This window comes from Narcine bancroftii, chromosome 7, assembly GCF_036971445.1.
Source record: "Narcine bancroftii isolate sNarBan1 chromosome 7, sNarBan1.hap1, whole genome shotgun sequence".
Classification (NCBI taxonomy): domain Eukaryota; kingdom Metazoa; phylum Chordata; class Chondrichthyes; order Torpediniformes; family Narcinidae; genus Narcine; species Narcine bancroftii.
The window spans coordinates 14,546,713-14,563,624 of NC_091475.1; the positions used below are offsets into that span (position 1 = coordinate 14,546,713).

The following is a 16,912-nucleotide window of genomic DNA, read 5'->3' on the forward strand; positions in this document are numbered from 1 at the left end:
TGGAGGAACACAGCTAGTCTTGCAGTATCCGTAGGAGATGAAGATATATTACCGGCATTTCAGGCCTGAGCCCTTCAAGGAATAAGCAAAGAACAGGAAGGTGCAAAAATAAAGACTGATTACTGGATGGGTGAGGAGACCAGAACAACAAAATATATTAATTGAATATGATAAGAGGTGAGATTTGATTTTGGCTCTATGAAAGGACCTGTATACAATCATCTAAATGGAATCTCATGGGACCCCATAAAAAATTCACTAATACAGGTATACCCCACTTTATGAATATTCGAATTACGAAAATTCGCTTTGACATAAGGATTTGAATGGGTTTTCGCTTTTACAAAAATAGCCTCTAATAGTAGTGAATGGGTCTTCACATGACACCATTTCGGCTTACAAAAAGTTTCATAGGAACGCTCTCATTTCGTAAAGCGGGGTATACCGGTATTCGATTCCTCTGCAATATTTAATTTTTCTTGCAATAGAAGCCATCACATCACATACTTTCCCAATCAATTGAGTGTTAAATTTCAGAAAACCTTATCCATGGACACAGCACCCTCTGAACACAAACACTTTGTAGGCTCACAAGAGTTTAAAAAAATACCCCACTTTTCCATTTTTTTTCCCTCCAAAGTGATGAATTCCAGTGTCCTCAGCCATTCCTGCAGATAACTGTATGACCCTTGAAGCTCTTCTGTATTCTCCTCATCATACACACCAATTTTGGTATAATCAACAAACTTCGATTACACTGGGTCTGCTCGTGCAAATCAGCAATGCAAGTTGTGCAACTGAGATCCCCAATTCAATACTTCTCACCAGTGAAAGACTCCAAATATAAAAATTATCCTAGTCAGTTCTCAATTTTATATTAATCAATTTTCAGTCTATACCATTAGAATGCTCCACTTATCAAGTTTCTAATTTTGTTTAAGAACTTTATTCAAAGGGCTTTCCTAAGTTCACAACATCCACTGATTCATACTTGTATGTTCTGCAGTTAAAACTGCAAAGGTAAATCAATACATCTAAGCTAATTTCCCTTTCATAAAACCACGATGATTTTGCCCAATCTTACTATTATTTTCTATCCTGTTTACCACTTCTTTAATATATATATATCAGCATTTTTTTTCCATACTACTAATATCAGACTAACTAGTTTCCCTTTTTATAAAAACTTGATTTGTGTTCAAACTGGCAGTAAAGCTACTATAACAAAATAAAGGCATTGAAAATTCCAATTATACAATAGTGTTAAAGCTAATTCACCTCTTCAATATTAAAAGTATATGAACATCTAAACAGAAAATACGAGCATTGATGCAAGATAAAAATCTCCCTGCACTATCCTAACCATAGCAATACTTCAAGACCACCAAAGTTCAGTCTGCACAACTAACGCAGCACATTTACTCCACTACAACTATTGAATTGTCCAAAATCCCATCATGAATAGTTTGTATTTTTACCTTTTGCAGTTCGAAGTAGTGATTGTCGCCCTGCACCAAGAAGGGACTGTATTCCAGACACACTTGGAGGAACTTCCTTATCCAGCAATGTGCCAATTCGTTGGCACATCTGCAGCAGATGATCAGGGGGCACATGGCGATTTGATAAAACCTGTAACAGCACAAAAAATTTGTGCAAGGTTTCATTCTTTCATCCAAGGTTGAGTTGAGAATTATATAATGCATATCATGCAGTGGAAAATTATTGGAAGGCCTAACGTATATGCTGCTACTTGCTTCCACTAAGTAACAAAAACATACAGCAGACGTTGAACAAAGAATCAATCTTTTTAAAAAAAACTTTCAATGTCTCAGCGACAAGTTCACAAAAAGGTTTGAGTGTCTACCTGTTCAGCTGAACTTCCAAAGTAGCTGTAAGTGCAACATTGTTACAGCACCAATGAACCAGGTTCAAATCCCACACAGTCTGTAAGGAGTTGAAATGTCCTTCCTGTATCTGCATGGGTTTCCTCTGGGTGCTCCTGTTTCCTCCCACATTCAAAACGTACCCGGGGTGTAGGGTGTAATTGGGCAGCACGGACTGGTGGACTGAAAGGGTCTGTTACCATGCTCCATGACTAAATTTAAATTTAAAAATTTACAGTGGAGACCATTTAGTTTCAAGCACAATATGCCATTGCAATGTATTTATTTACTTGTAACTGATTCTCTCTCAACTCCATTTCAGTCCTAAATTCCACCTACATTATGGGTGATTTACAGTAACAATCTAACCTACCAATCATTAGTTGGAATGTGAAAGGAAACTGCAGCACCCAAGGGAAATGTGGAGCTTGCGGAGGTTTGGTATGACATCTGAATTAAACTACAGATGTGTCATGGAAAGTGTGCTGATCGGCTGCACGCTGTTATAGGGGCACCAATACCTCTGAATGGAGAGCCCTGCAAAAGCTAGTGAACACTGCCAAGTACATCACAGGCATGTACATACATGCTCTGTTCTTGCCATCAGAAAATAGAAAATAGAAAAAAAGACTCGTACCACTGGGTTCAGGATCATTTGCAACCCTTTCACCATCAGACTCCTAAACAAGCTCAAGACTCATTTGAGGACTGTTACTTTCCACATAATTTACTACTGAATATTTTTCCTTTGTGTTGCAATTTGTTTACATTTCTCTTTTGTATACACATATTTTCTTGAGTATAGTTTTTTTTGCTCTACTGACAGGTAGAAATTCTGCCTGGCCTGTAGGAAAAAGAATTTCAGGGTTTTATGTGTGTGATCTGACAATGAATCTGAACTTTGAACCATGTTCAGTCACAGTAAAACGTGTAAATCACACACAGAGTGACCTGGAGTTCAGGATTAAACCCAGAGGACTGAAACTACAACAGCAGATGATGTTGTAGTCAAAACGCAGAAATGCTGGAGGAACTCAGCCAGTCAAGCAACGACCATAGGCCGACATTTCAGGCCTGAGCCCTTCCTAAAGGTACGAGTAAAAAAAAAAACACCACAGGGACTGTACCTTGCAGAAAGTATACTTCAAATCCTCATTTTTATTTTTTTTTTTTTAAATGCCTAATTTTATCAGTGGGGGAAAAAAAAACCAAAGATCAAAATGGAACTGTAGTTGCCATTTTTCATCATGAGAGCTTGAATTATGTGTCAGTGAAAGTCAAAGAAGCCATTATGAGAGTGAACAACAAGAATAAAACAGTAAGTGACATCACCCAAACCTCAGTTATATCAAAATCAACAATTTGGAACATCATTAAGAAGAAAGTTTTAGGTATGATTATACAGCATGAAATCATAGACAGTACTGGTTTTTTTCTTTAAAACAAAAAGCTTTTCATCTCATTCAGAAAGCAGGATGGAGATCAAGAATCTGGTTGTGTGGTGCCAGGACAACATTCTTGCTTTCAATTTCAACAAGATTCCACCTGCATTGAATTCGCCCACCGTTACTGAATGAAGATCTACCGGGATCAATGCCTGAAGAGGCCGCACAAAATCAGTGAACCGGTGCGGACTCCAAAGGCCAACATGGCCTGTTTCCGCTCCGTAAATGGTTGTATGGAACGACAAAACCAGGATCACTGAAAATTTTAAATAACCAATTGTAGGAAATGTGGTTTTTAATTTATAAAAATGTATTGATTTATAAAAACATTTTCACGTCCGCAGAGAGAAACAAGGATAACGTTTTAGATCCATGACCTCCCATCATAAACTTTTTCTTTTTTTAAGAAGATAAAAAAAGTTTTGATGAGAAACCGTGGGCCTGAAACGTCAGCCCATCTCTTTCCTGATACTGGAATCCAGACCGATTCTACTTAACCGCCGAAAATTATAAACCAAGTCAGCTTAACCGCCGAAAATTATAAACCAAGTCAGCTTAACCGCCGAAAATTATAAACCAAGTCAGCTTAACCGTAGAAAATTATAAACCAAATCAGAATTAACCGTAGAAAATTATAAACCAAGTCAGCTTAACCGTAGAAAATTATAAACCAAGTCAGCTTAACCGTAGAAAATTATAAACCAAATCAGAATTAACCGTAGAAAATTATAAACCAAGTCAGCTTAACCGTCGAAAATTATAAACCAAGTCAGCTTAACCGTCGAAAATTATAAACCAAGTCAGCTTAACCGTCGAAAATTATAAACCAAGTCAGCTTAACCGTCGAAAATTATAAACCAAGTCAGCTTAACTGTAGAAAATTATAAACCAAGTCAGCTTAACTGTAGAAAATTATAAACTAAGTCAGCTTAACCGTAGAAAATTATAAACCAAATCAGAATTAACCGTAGAAAATTATAAACCAAGTCAGCTTAACCGTCGAAAATTATAAACCAAGTCAGCTTAACCGTCGAAAATTATAAACCAAGTCAGCTTAACCGTCGAAAATTATAAACCAAGTCAGCTTAACCGTCGAAAATTATAAACCAAGTCAGCTTAACTGTAGAAAATTATAAACCAAGTCAGCTTAACCGTAGAAAATTATAAACTAAGTCAGCTTAACCGTAGAAAATTATAAACCAAATCAGAATTAACCGTAGAAAATTATAAAGCAAGTCAGCTTAACCGTAGAAAATTATAAACCAAGTCAGCTTAACCGTAGAAAATTATAAACCAAGTCAGAAGTAACCCCCCACCAAAAAAGACACCTGAAAAGTTTGAAACAGGCGAGGGATCGGCTCCGCTTTCCGCCTCGGCCAATCAGCCTCCGGCTCAGCAAACCGAAGCAGCGCATGCAAGCGAGGCCGTGATTGGCTGCGCGGAGAGCGACTCCTCCCACTCGGAGGGCCGAAAAATAATTAATTAATCCGTCGAGCTTTTCGCACCTTTCGCCCCCCCCCCCACAAAAAAATAAAGACGATTTTTAAAAAAAGGGGTGGTAGTGATTCATCCACAAATTCCAGAAGGATTAATTTATTCTGAGATCAATGACAGAATCTTAAAACGCCGAACACTTACGAAGTTTTCATAGCTTCTGTGGTGCTCGTTACCTTCCCAGTCAAGGCGCTTTGAGAGCAGCTGGAAGAGGGAGGGAGGGGAGGGGAGGGGGGGGGGATAATGATGTGGAGGAAGAGAAAGTTTTTAAAAAAACGAAGTCTTTCAACCATTCACCTCAGGTGAGGGTGAGGAGGGTGGGTGAGGGAGGGAGGGTGAGGGGGGGGGGTTTAAAACTAATGTGAGGTGGGGGGGGGGGAGAGAAAAAGAACCGTCAAATCAGATAGCATTGGAGTGACACAAGGAGGCCGAACAGGAGAGCAAACCAGTGGACAGAGGGACAAGAGCCGCCGCCATCTCAACCCACCTCCTTCTCCTCCAGTTCTTGCTTCAAGACCTGCCGAGACAAGAAGAAGGGGGGGGGTCATCCTCTGATGAGAGAGGTTGTGGTGGGGGGGGGGTTAATTATTATGAAGAGAGAAACATCCACTCACCTCCGCCGACTTTCGGCAAGGGCCGGCCGAGAGAAAGCGAGCGATCAGGAAATAGAGCTCTGAGAGGGATTAAAACAAAGATCAAAGAGACGAGGGGGTCAAAGAACAAAAATACCAAAGCGAAACTGAGGTGCTTGTTGATTCTTTTCTTTCTCCTTTCGGGTGAGCTCTTACCTGATTCTAATGGAGAGACTTTAGTCGAGGCAGCGGTGGTCTCGGCCATTTTTCCTTATTTTGTTTTAAAATAATGGGCTTGAATTGCTCAAGAAAAGTTTTAATACGTGTTTTCTCTTCTCTGTTTGCAAATGTATCCCCCCCCCCCCCTATTGCATGTGGTGCTTCTTTTGTTTTTAATAGACAAAGGAGAAGAAATTTGGTGGCGCCGCCGCTCTCTCTCTCAGCCCCAGGCCCGGCCGCCTCCACTCTCCCTCATCAGGATTTTCGGTCGCCATGGAGGGAGTGCTGAGGCCCATCCTGCAGCGGCCGTCCCCCTGCGCCGCGAGGAAAGAGTCCCGAGCTGCGAGGTGGTGGGGGGGGGGGGGCGTTAAAAAAAAACGAGATTTGGGGGAGGGGGGGGTTCGCGCCCTCCGAGGGAGGGGGGGGGCGCAGATCGAAGTTCGCGTTGAAACTGATCGAGGCGGAAGGAGGAAGTGGCGGGGGGGGGGGGGTGAATACAATGGGAGTCTGGCAGCGATATCGATCCGCCGCCGCCGCCTGCTACGTCACCGCAAGATGGCGGCGCCGGGCTGATGGCGGTCAGTGTGCGGTACGATTCTGCCCTTCCCGCTCCTGGTCCCTCTCCACTGGCCGCGTCGCTTGTCAAAGTTAAATTGGGGTCTTTTGACCCGAGGTGCGCCCTCTGAGGTGGTTCATTCTTCAGGAGGGTCGAGGATCCTTCCCCCCCCCCCTCACGCTGACGTAATCCCGTTTTCTTGCCTCATCGAGGCCTCTTCTCTGCCCCCCCCCCCCGTTAATATTTAAAGGCGTGGGGGTATTTGAAAAGAGCGACGGGGACAGAATTGGGCCATTCATCCCGTTGAGTCAGACCTATTTCCCATTGGTCGTCAAAGGGGATCCAGGACGACGCTGAGCTTCCTTTTGTTCCCTGTCGGAAATGGTCGGGCAGAGAGCCATCCTCCAAGAGAAAAGTTGACGGGACTAGAATATAAAGATGTAACACTGACACTTTATAAAGCATTGGTCAGGAAGGAAAATCAATTAAAGGGGGTCCTTGAGTCGGGTGATGGGGCAGCCCTTCCTGAACTGAGAGGCTTGGAGCAGACACGTGGTCAGGGACTTCGCTGGCTGCTGCTCTCCCTGACAGCAAGGCTCCCTGTGGGTGCACTCCACAGTGGGGAGGGTTTATTGCCTCTGTTGTCCTGGGCAGTGGCCGCTATCCTACTTGAATCACACCATTTTTGTTTAAGCCTTTGACACCCTTGACCAATCAAGAGCCTCTGCCTTCAATCGTCCCCTGATGTCTTGGTCTCCGTAACAAACTGTAGCAATTCACCCCTGCCTTGCCCAAGCAAATGTTCCTTCTCTCTGTCCCAAGGGGGTGTATTTTTATCCTGCAGCTTTGCGTTCTAGTCTTGGACTCTCCCGCTACTGAAAGCTTATCCATATCCACTCTCTCCAGAGCTTACAATATTTGGTATTGTTACAAACTTACAAATTGTATTATCTTTGGCTTGGCTTCGCGGACGAAGATTTATGGAGGGGGTAAAAGTCCACGACAGCTGCAGGCTCGTTTGTGGCTGACAAGTCCGATGCGGGACAGGCAGACACGGTTGCAGCGGCTGCAGGGGAAAATTGGTGGGTTGGGGTTGGGTGTTGGATTTTTCCTCCTTTGCCTTTTGTCAGTGAGGTGGGCTCTGCGGTCTTCTTCAAAGAGGTTGCTGCCCGCCAAACTGTGAGGCGCCAAGATGCACGGTTTGAGGCGATATCAGCCCACTGGCGGTGGTCAATGTGGCAGGCACCAAGAGATTTCTTTAGGCAGTCCTTGTACCTCTTCTTTGGTGCACCTCTGTCACGGTGGCCAGTGGAGAGCTCGCCATATAACACGATCTTGGGAAGGCGATGGTCCTCCATTCTGGAGACGTGACCCACCCAGCGCAGCTGGATCTTCAGCAGCGTGGACTCGATGTCCAAATCGAGTCCAAATTGTATTATAAACTAACAAAGGAACACCAATGGTAAATTTATTAAACTTAATTCCCACTACGTGCATATGTGTGTGTCAAAGTCCAAACCATTTACAATTCTGAGCTCATCTGAAAAGTCCATTTTAAACTTCAGCATCAAACATCTTGTGTTTGATTTGTAAATTACTGTTCAGGTCAATATGAAGCACTTTTAAACATCATGTCTTCACATCTCTTTAAACTCACGATGCTTTTGATGAGTTGTCTTTCAGAGAGATAGACTTCATACGAGTGTTTCCCCCTGTCATGTTCGGGTGACAGAACTTGGTCTTCACGATGATTTCTTTCTTAATCAAGAGTGATGTGGTCTTACTTTAAAGCCACTTAATTTGAGTATCTTATGACAAGGATAATACAATATAGAACAGCATCTCCCTCTCTCTCCAGAGACTGCTGTTTCATTCCTGTGTCTTTCACAGGATGATCAATGTCTTCAATATGGTTTCAAATTGTCTCTCTGCCTTCAGTTAAATGTTTCTCTGAAGTCATGTGATATGGCATCACCACTGTTTCAGTTTAATTTCTCCAAATGATCACCACTTCCATTAAAACATCTGATCTCACCTCTGTCCAGGAGGTTTAAGTGGCAATGTCACTCAAGGAAGAACTTGCCACCCATTGTCCCAAAATCAATTAAGACCTACTTCAGTTCCATTATGATCTCGTTCTTCCCAGACTCAGCGACTCCAAATTGAACTCTAGCCCCTTTCACACTTGCATCATACTAAAGTGGCTTTTCAGTGTCCTGGGATAAGAATGGGGGTTTGGCTTTTCACACTTGACCATTCCTAACTGGGGAAGTGAACACTTTTAAGGAGCCATCCTTCGGGTTAGGAATGTTTAACCTTTGACCGGTGATGTCATTGAGCAATAATGAACCTGCCCTAAATCCTGATCAATGTATTATGAACAAAATTAATCAAGCCCTTCAGCCCCTGTTGTTGTTGTGCTGACCTATATAAACCTTTATAAGGCACCATGGGAAGGTGCTATCAATAAATAGCAATAGCGGACAATGTTTAAACAGGGTGGGAAAGTTGGTACCGTTTTAGCGCACAATTTATACAGTGTGGGGAAAGATTGTGCTATAACGCACAATTTATATAGCGTGGGAAAGCTGGTAGCACTATCGTGAACAATTTATAAATACCATGGGGATAAAGCGACGGCAGACCTGCCCTCCTAGAATGCCGTGAGGCAGGGAAAGGGCTGTATGCACAGCTGCGTGCACAGAGCATTCATGGAGGGGTTTCCCTGCTCCACGGCATTCTGGAAAGTCAGGTCCACCATTGTTTTTCACACGGTCTATAAATTGTGCACTATAGCACAACAACTTGCACACACTGTTTAAAAATTGGCCTTTATTGCGATGCAATTTTATTTCCTCCCTCTCACTCTCTCTTTCCATCCCCCCCGCCCAGCTGTGACTGTCCCACAGCAAAGTTTATACCTTCATTTTAATATTTCTTGTTTCACACTTGCATGATTACAACGCCGGTGGCTGCAGATGCCGGGATTGTACTAGGGGTCGAGGCCATCAATCCCCAGCGTGAGATGATGTCATCTGATGCTGGGGTTGAGCTGATTTTGCTTTCACACTAGTCACTTTAACATTAAACTCAAGATTAACACAAATCCCAACACCCAACACCCAACCAACCAATTTTCCCCTGCAGCCGCTGCAACCGTGTCTGCCTGTCTCGCATCGGACTTGTCAGCCACAAACGAGCCTGCAGCTGACGTGGACTTTTACCCCCTCCATAAATCTTCGTCCGCGAAGCCAAGCCAAAGAAAGAACACAAATCTGGTACAATATGTTTCTGTGAGAGCCCTCCTCATGTTTCTAAATAAAAACACAATACTGGAGAAACTCAGCAGGTCAAACAGTATACTTTATATCGCAAAGACAAAGACACAGAACCAATATTTCTGGCTTAAGACCTTCATCGTGTTATTTTTCATTTTATTATAAATTGTGTTAAGTTCAATTATGGTGTCTACAGACTTTGATATTTTACTCATCTTTCTAAACTCTAGTGAGTACTGACCTTGAGATAATCAAATGCCACACACACATTAATCCTTTCTTTCATCCCTGGGATCCCTCATAAACATCTTGTAGACCCTTTCTAATGCCAGCACATCCTTGCTTGGATATGGGACCCAAAGCTTCTCACAATACTCCAAATATGGTCTGACCAATGCTTTATAAAGTGTCAGTGTTACATCTTTATATTCTAGTCCCGTCAACATGAATGATGTTGTATTTGCCTTCCTTGCTACTGGCTCAATGTGCAAGTTAACTTTCAAGAATCCTGCACTAAAGCCTTTTGAACATATGCTTTCTGAATTTTCTCTCCAGTTAGAAATTAGTCTACACCTTTATTCCTTCTACCAAAGTGCACGACTTTGCTATTCTGTGTTCCATTTGCCATTTTACCAAGCAGTCCAAATCACTCTGCAGATTGCCTGCTTCCTCAACCCTACCCACCTATCTTTGTATTGTCCGTAAGCTTAGCCACAAAGCCGTAAACGTTGTCAATTAACTTATTTACATACATGGTGAAAAATAGCGGACACAACACCGACCCCCTGCGGAACATTACTTGTCACCAGCAGCCAGCCAGAAAACTTCTCCTTTATTCCCACTATATGCTTTCTGTTACTCAGCCAATCTTCTATCCACGCTAATACTTTTCCTGTAATGCCCATGCACTCTTATTTAGCAGCCTTCTGTGCATCACCTTCTTAAAGAGTGGCATAATATTTTCAATTTTCCAGTCCTCTAGAATCATTCTCGACTCCAGATTCTTGAAAGACCTCTTTGGTAGCCCACGGCATCCCGACTTGCGTCCGAAAGTTCCTGCAAGGGCCATGCTGATTAAATCAGCTTTCACAAGCAGCCAGCTGCATGGCAGGAAACAGCGATCTCCAGCGGGAACACTGGCCTATCCATAGCCGGTGACGCCGTTTCTGCCAGAAGCAGCGTAACCACCAGGCCCAACAGGCCTATTATAAGGCAGGGAGATCCGTCAGTAAAGTTAGTATTGACTGTACTCACCTCATGTTAGTGTCTTGCTTTCACACCCTGCCATAACATGAGCTACATTGGTGAGACCCTCCTTTGTGGCTTTTCAACTGGCAAGCCTCACCCCATTGTCTGACTAGTGTTCGACGCAGTGCACAACCTGGGGCACCCGGTCATCAGGACTGCCGTCAAGGTGGTAGCCAGCAGGTTCATCTGGCATGGCCTCCTCAAGCAGGTTAGCCTATGGGCCAGAACTTGCACGTCATTAAAGCGCACCACCCCTCCCCAAACATTTGAAGTGGCATAACGGTGATTCAGTCATGTGCACATTGACATTGTGGGACCCCTACCAGTGTCACAGGGGGCACAGTACCTGTTGAAGAAGGAGTCCTGCTGGCAGAAACTTCAAAGGATGCCAGTGCCAGAGCCCTAATAAACACATGGGTGATCCAATTCGGACTCCCAGAGCACTTGACATCAGACAGGGATGCACTATTCACCTCAGGGCTCTGGCTGGTCTTCGCCAGCCTCCTGGGAACCCAAATCCACCACTCCATGGCATACCATCCTCAGGCAAATGGGTTGGTGGAGAGGATCCATAGGCACCTCAAAGCAGCACTGATGGCCCGACTCAAAGGTCCAAACTGGGTTGACAAATTGCCATGGGTCCTCCTGGGAATTTGCATTGCACCCAAGGAGGACATCAATGTCTCGGCAGCTGAAATCTTGTATGGATTACCCCTAGTTATCCCTGGTGAATTCCTGGCTGCCAATAGAGAAACAGATGAAACACCAGCGGCAGCCCTCAAGAAACTGAGAGAATGATTGGGCGCACTGGCCCAGACACACCCCTCAGCACACGCCCAGCCCAAGACGTTCATCCCCAGGGACCTGAACAGCAAGGGGCGCACCGGGGCGGGGTGGGACGCTACAGCGGCCATACGAGTGTTCATACCGGATGGTCAGGCATAACGGGACTACATGTGTGCTGGACATCGGTGGCAAGGAGGAAACATTTACCATTGACTGCCTCAAACCAGGACATATGGACACCAGCCAGCCGATCAACCCACCAGCCCCACGCTGCAGAGGCAGGCTGCCCAAAAACAAGGACAGCACCCAGATCTTGGTGGGGAGGGGGGCATGGCGGCCTGTCTTGTCCCAACACGCAAGATAGCATCTGAACATGGCAATCTATAAGAACCATGACGACTAAATCGCCCTCTTCGTGAGCTGCCAGCCACATGGTGGGAAAGAGCGAGCACCAGCGGGAACGCCAGCCTATTCATGGCTGGCAAGCTGGTGACATCATTTCCGCTGGAAGCAGCGTAACCACAAGGCCCGCTGGGCCTATATAAGGCTCAGTAATATCAAAGGTAATCTGTTAAATATATTTAGCTTTTGAATAGGCATAGGGTAAGATTTTCAACCTCAGGATAAGATGCCATCTGTAGGAGAAATTACTTTAAAAACTGAATCAGCGATTTATGAATATAATTGCTGGTGTGATATTGAATCTAACACTTGATTAAAAGGTGCTTGAGCAGCATTACCTTTTTGGACACCACAGCATCAATAGGAGAGTGGGAAAGAAATTTACAGAAATGTTGACACATTGGTGGATTATAATTGTGAGGGGAGACCGGGAGGAGATTTGATTGAGCTATAATCTTGTCAGATATTTTCACCTGGAACCATTTTTTTTTGCATATCCTTTACAGCCATCCAACTATCCCAAACCATTATAACTTGAGTTGTTACAGTGTTAAAGGAAGATGGACATAACAATGCAATTACACATACACCAATGAGATAGTTGATCAGATAATCCTGTATAGCAATGATAATTAGCAACAAATAAAAGCTTTAATGAAGAGGAGACATGGACTTGAGTTCTTAATTGTATAATGTAGGTGGTGTAATAGCTTGTCAGGAATGGGTCCTTTGCCACTTCAGCCTCTTACCAATATGTGAACTGTTTATTGGAGCAGTAGACCTATTAAAATATATATTTTAAATTGTGTAACAGCTGAAGAGTTTAAAAAATAATGTAAGATGATCCAGTAATGAAAAACTAATGACCAGATAACTAGAAGACTACTCTTCTTATTGGGTCAAATGTTAAATTAAGATTTTCATAAAATAATAAACTATATTCCACTAATGAGTTCATAGTGAGGTTTATTGGTTTAGGGTTATTGTCAAATGAGAGCATGCATAATACAGTGATGGAGTAGAGAAAATCAATGCATTTTTGGAAAGTCTTGATGGGCTTTGGGAAAAGACAAAAGAATTAAAATGTAGAAAGCTCTTTTAGACAGCTGGCAAAGTAGGCCAAATGTGTAGATACTATTAATTTGATTTTGTATCCAGTTCAGATTTCAAGCAGTGACCCATTTTAAATAAACTACCTGGAAATACCTAATGGCCCTTCAGCATCTAATTGTTTATGAAATTATCCCAGTAGGTTTCACTTCCATTGCTCTATAAAATGTCCATTACAAACAGAGCTAGGATAAATGGGTTATTTTCAGGCAGGAAGGCTGTGACTAGTGGAGTGCCTTAAGAATTGATGCTGATATCCCTACTGTTCACGGTCCATAATTTGGATAAAAGGAATTGAATATAATATAAACAGGCTGCTCAATATATAAAGCTGGCTAGCAGTGTGGGCTATGAACAGGACGCAGAGGTGCTTCCACGCTAAAGATTGGCGAGTGGAAGTCCTTGGTCCAAAGAATACAATGTAGAAAAATGCAAGGATATCCTATTGGCAGAAAATGTAGAGAGGCAGAGTATTTTTTACATGGTGAGAAACAAAAATTTAGTGTTCAAAGGTACCTTGGGTATCTTTGTAGAGGTATCACTGAAAGTTTATTTGCAGTTACAGCAATTAGGAGCCCAAAAAATGAAATGCCCTTACTCAGAAGAATTTGATTACAAAAGTAAAGCACTCATATTAGAATTATATAGGGATCTGACAACACCAAATTTAGAAAGTGAAAACAATCTGGTCACCCTACCCAAGGGATGGAGGGAGTGCAGCAATGATTTATTGAATTAATTTCTGAGATACTACATTTGCAATACTGAAAAAGTTTAAGCAGTCTCGATTACACTGTCTTGAGTTTAGTAAAATGAAAGGTAATCACATTGAATCTTTAAACAATATTATAAGTATTAATAGGATGGAGGTGGAGTTGATCTTCCCTGGCTGAGGAGTCAACAACCAACTGAGGAGGCTATCTGACCAAAGCCAGAAGACAACCAACTCTCAGACACCTCCTCTTACTTACCCCTCCAACAGAACCCCATCAAAACTCATCAAGAGTGAACTTTTACCTCTTAAAGGATATTTTTTGAGGTATTGTAACAGAGAATATAGATATATTTTTGGGAGATAAATTGGGAAAGGTTTGTTAGAGTAGGTCACATAAAAAAACTTTAAAACAGATCTAATTTGAAATACTGGAGCTCTGCTAATGCTAGACATATCGGCCCCACAGCCTTTACAAGAGCTTTGGAGAGTATCCTTCACTAATGGATTGTTGTTTACAAAGAGGCAACAGATGAAAGAGCTTGTCAGAGCTGCCTTCTGTCTGGAGGGGAAATTGCTGTTCTAAAAGGGTCATGTGGTTTTGCAAGCAGAGAGTAAAACAGGTGTTCTCTCTAAGAGAGAGGCAGACAGACAGTCAGAGATCACTTCCACAGTGTTATAGTCAACAACAGCAGCTGGGACTGGAACTGGACAAGCTGGCAAGCTTGTGGAAACGCTATTTGGAAGACATGTTGTAAGTTCTAGTTCAGCCATCTTTAAGGAATAGTACAGCTTAGGTATTAAAAGTTATAAAGATCTTTTTGATCGAGATAATTTTGCCTCTTTTGAACAATTATCAGCTAAATTAAATCTTTCTAATAGACTTTTTTTTAATATATTTACAAGTTATGAATTTTGTCAGTCCAAACTTTTTGATTTTCCTTGAATCTCAAATTCAAATCTTGATTTATTCTTTAACTTAAAGTTCGTTCATGCTGGATTAATATTATCTATTTATAATGACTTAATTGGATTTAAGATCAGCCTCAATGGCTGGGGGTAAAAATGATTGGGAATGTGATTTGAATATAACGTTTTCAGATAAAGAATGGTACTCAGTTTGATTAATGATTCCTCATTTTGTCCAAGATATTCTTTATTACAATTTAAAGTGGTACATAGAATACATATGTCAAAACTCACATTAGCTCGTTTTTATGCAGATATTGATCCATTATATGAGAAGTGTAATGTGACAATGTTTGACATTCTGCTACTGATCTAGAGACTGTGGTCTTTCTATTAGGAAGCCCAGAATCCAGTTACAGAGTGGGATGCAAAGGGAGAAAAAATAGTAGGTTGAATTCATATCCTTGCTGTCGTGTTTGGAAAATATCAGGTTCGGTGGGTTTACAGAGAGATGAGTCTGGACACAAGTGTTACAATCAAAGGTAACTTTACTGAACACACAGGAAACAAAAGGAAAGACATCAAACAATACTCTGCTACTAAACAATTTTATCGACATGCACATCAGACCCAGGTTGGACTCTGATACCATTGGCCACCTACCTTCCACATGCTCTCGCATGTGTACACACTTCACAGATAGGGGCTTTCAAACACACTCCCGATTCCCTATATCAAAAGGGGTGCAGCTCTCTGCAAGCACTGATCTATCGCAGAACTATTGGCTTAACTTAAGTACAGTGAACACCTTACCCACGACTCCTCCAGCGATGTCCATAGTAGTAACCTGGTATAGAGTGATATCCATGGCTTGAACCAAGAAGCAGAGAGAAAGAAATATGGTATGCTGTTTTATATTGTTCTCAGCTGGGCATCTGGTCGATGACAATACTAAGTCATTTAAATGAGCCAATGGTAAGATATGCATGAATGGATGGCCAGAGTCCAACCTTGAGTGACAAGTGATGCAACTTCTAAATAGGCTTCAGACAGGGAGGTTACGTGACCATCTGCAATCCACAATTTTCCAAAGGGACCACGTGTTCCTCCACAATCCACATAGAACACCCTTGGACATGGCAGCCAAGCCAGGGGAATGCTCCTCTTACAGGATGTGGGTTCTCAGGGAAGCCAGAAGTATCCCTGACATCTTCATCTGCGAGAATTACATCCAGCTGCAGCTCCTGAAAGACTAAGTTAAGGAATTGGAGCTGGAGTTGGATAAACTCCAGAACATTCAGGAGGTAGAGGGGGTGATTGATAGGAATTATAGGGACATTATTACACCTGGGAAGCAGGAGGAGGGTAGATGGGTAACGGTAAGGAGAGGGAAAGGGAACCGGCAGGCAGTGCAGGGATCCCCTGTGGGCAGGGTTCCCCTGAATAACAAGTATACCATTTTGGTTTCTGTTGAGGGGGATGACCTACCAGGCACAAGCCACGGCAATCAGGTCTCTGGCACAGAGTCTGGTTCTGTGGCTAAGAAGGTAAGGGATGAGAAGAGGCGAGCTGTAGTGATATGGGGATTACATAATTGGGGGATTACATAATTAGGGAGACAGATAAGAGGTTCTGTGGAGAAGATCGAGTAACCCAAATAGTATGTTGCTTCCCTCGTGCCAGGGTTCAAGATATCTCAGATCAAGATCACAGAATTCTCAGGAGGGAGGGTGAGCAGCCAGATGTGGTCCACCAATGACATGGATGTGAAGGGTGAGGAAGTCCTGAAAGAAGAGTTCAGGGAGTTAGGCTCAAGGTTGAAGGAGCTAGACAAAAAAAAAAGTTCATTCCAATATATTTATTCAAGTGCTCACTGAAAATAAATACACATTCTGATATGTGGATGGAAATGTTTTGTAGCTTCTATCATGGCTGGTAAAATTTAAAATATCCAGTCTGATCCAGGTTTTCCATTACTTGCAGAATTGGAGCTCCATTGCCAACAAATTAAGTTGCATGTCTTCTCCATCATTATATGAAGGAGGACTATACTCCACAGTGATTAACAATTTTGATGTGATTTTAAAATCTCTGGAGATTTGACTAGGTGTTTCCAGGCATAAGTATTCTTTGTAGCCCTATTGCTATTTTTGTGTACAGATTGATGTGAATATCTGTTCAATATTCTAGTTAAACAACATCTATGCAATATTCTAATTGAATGTACTAAATTGTCCTTGGATATTTCAGACATGCTGATATTCCCAGCAGATCGCTAGACTGGGAGCCCTGGCAATT

At 42.5% G+C, this 16,912-nt stretch overlaps 2 protein-coding genes and 1 long non-coding RNA gene across 3 annotated transcripts in view; 2 read left to right on the forward strand and 1 right to left on the reverse strand.

Moving 5' to 3' along the window:
* LOC138738529 (bromodomain and WD repeat-containing protein 1-like) overlaps positions 1–5,939 on the reverse strand; it is a 104,983-nt gene extending 99,044 nt beyond the window's left edge. The window contains 5 exon segments of the mRNA XM_069888924.1: positions 1,479–1,629; positions 4,967–5,026; positions 5,310–5,339; positions 5,437–5,495; positions 5,611–5,939. Coding sequence (XP_069745025.1) covers positions 1,479–1,629; positions 4,967–5,026; positions 5,310–5,339; positions 5,437–5,495; positions 5,611–5,659 — 349 coding nt within the window. The 5' untranslated portion in view covers positions 5,660–5,939.
* Positions 5,940–6,113: 174 nt separating this feature from the next.
* Positions 6,114–10,696, forward strand: LOC138738535 (uncharacterized). The gene is made up of 2 exons (XR_011341587.1): positions 6,114–6,202; positions 10,422–10,696. It is a non-coding gene; the product is annotated as an uncharacterized lncRNA (long non-coding RNA).
* A 4,356-nt stretch (positions 10,697–15,052) lies between these two features.
* The window catches only part of get1 (guided entry of tail-anchored proteins factor 1), a 48,966-nt gene continuing 47,106 nt past the window's right edge, over positions 15,053–16,912 (forward strand). Inside the window, exon 1 of the mRNA XM_069888935.1 lies at positions 15,053–15,156. The gene's annotated coding sequence lies outside the window, so the exon portion shown is untranslated. The remainder of the gene's footprint in view (positions 15,157–16,912) is intronic.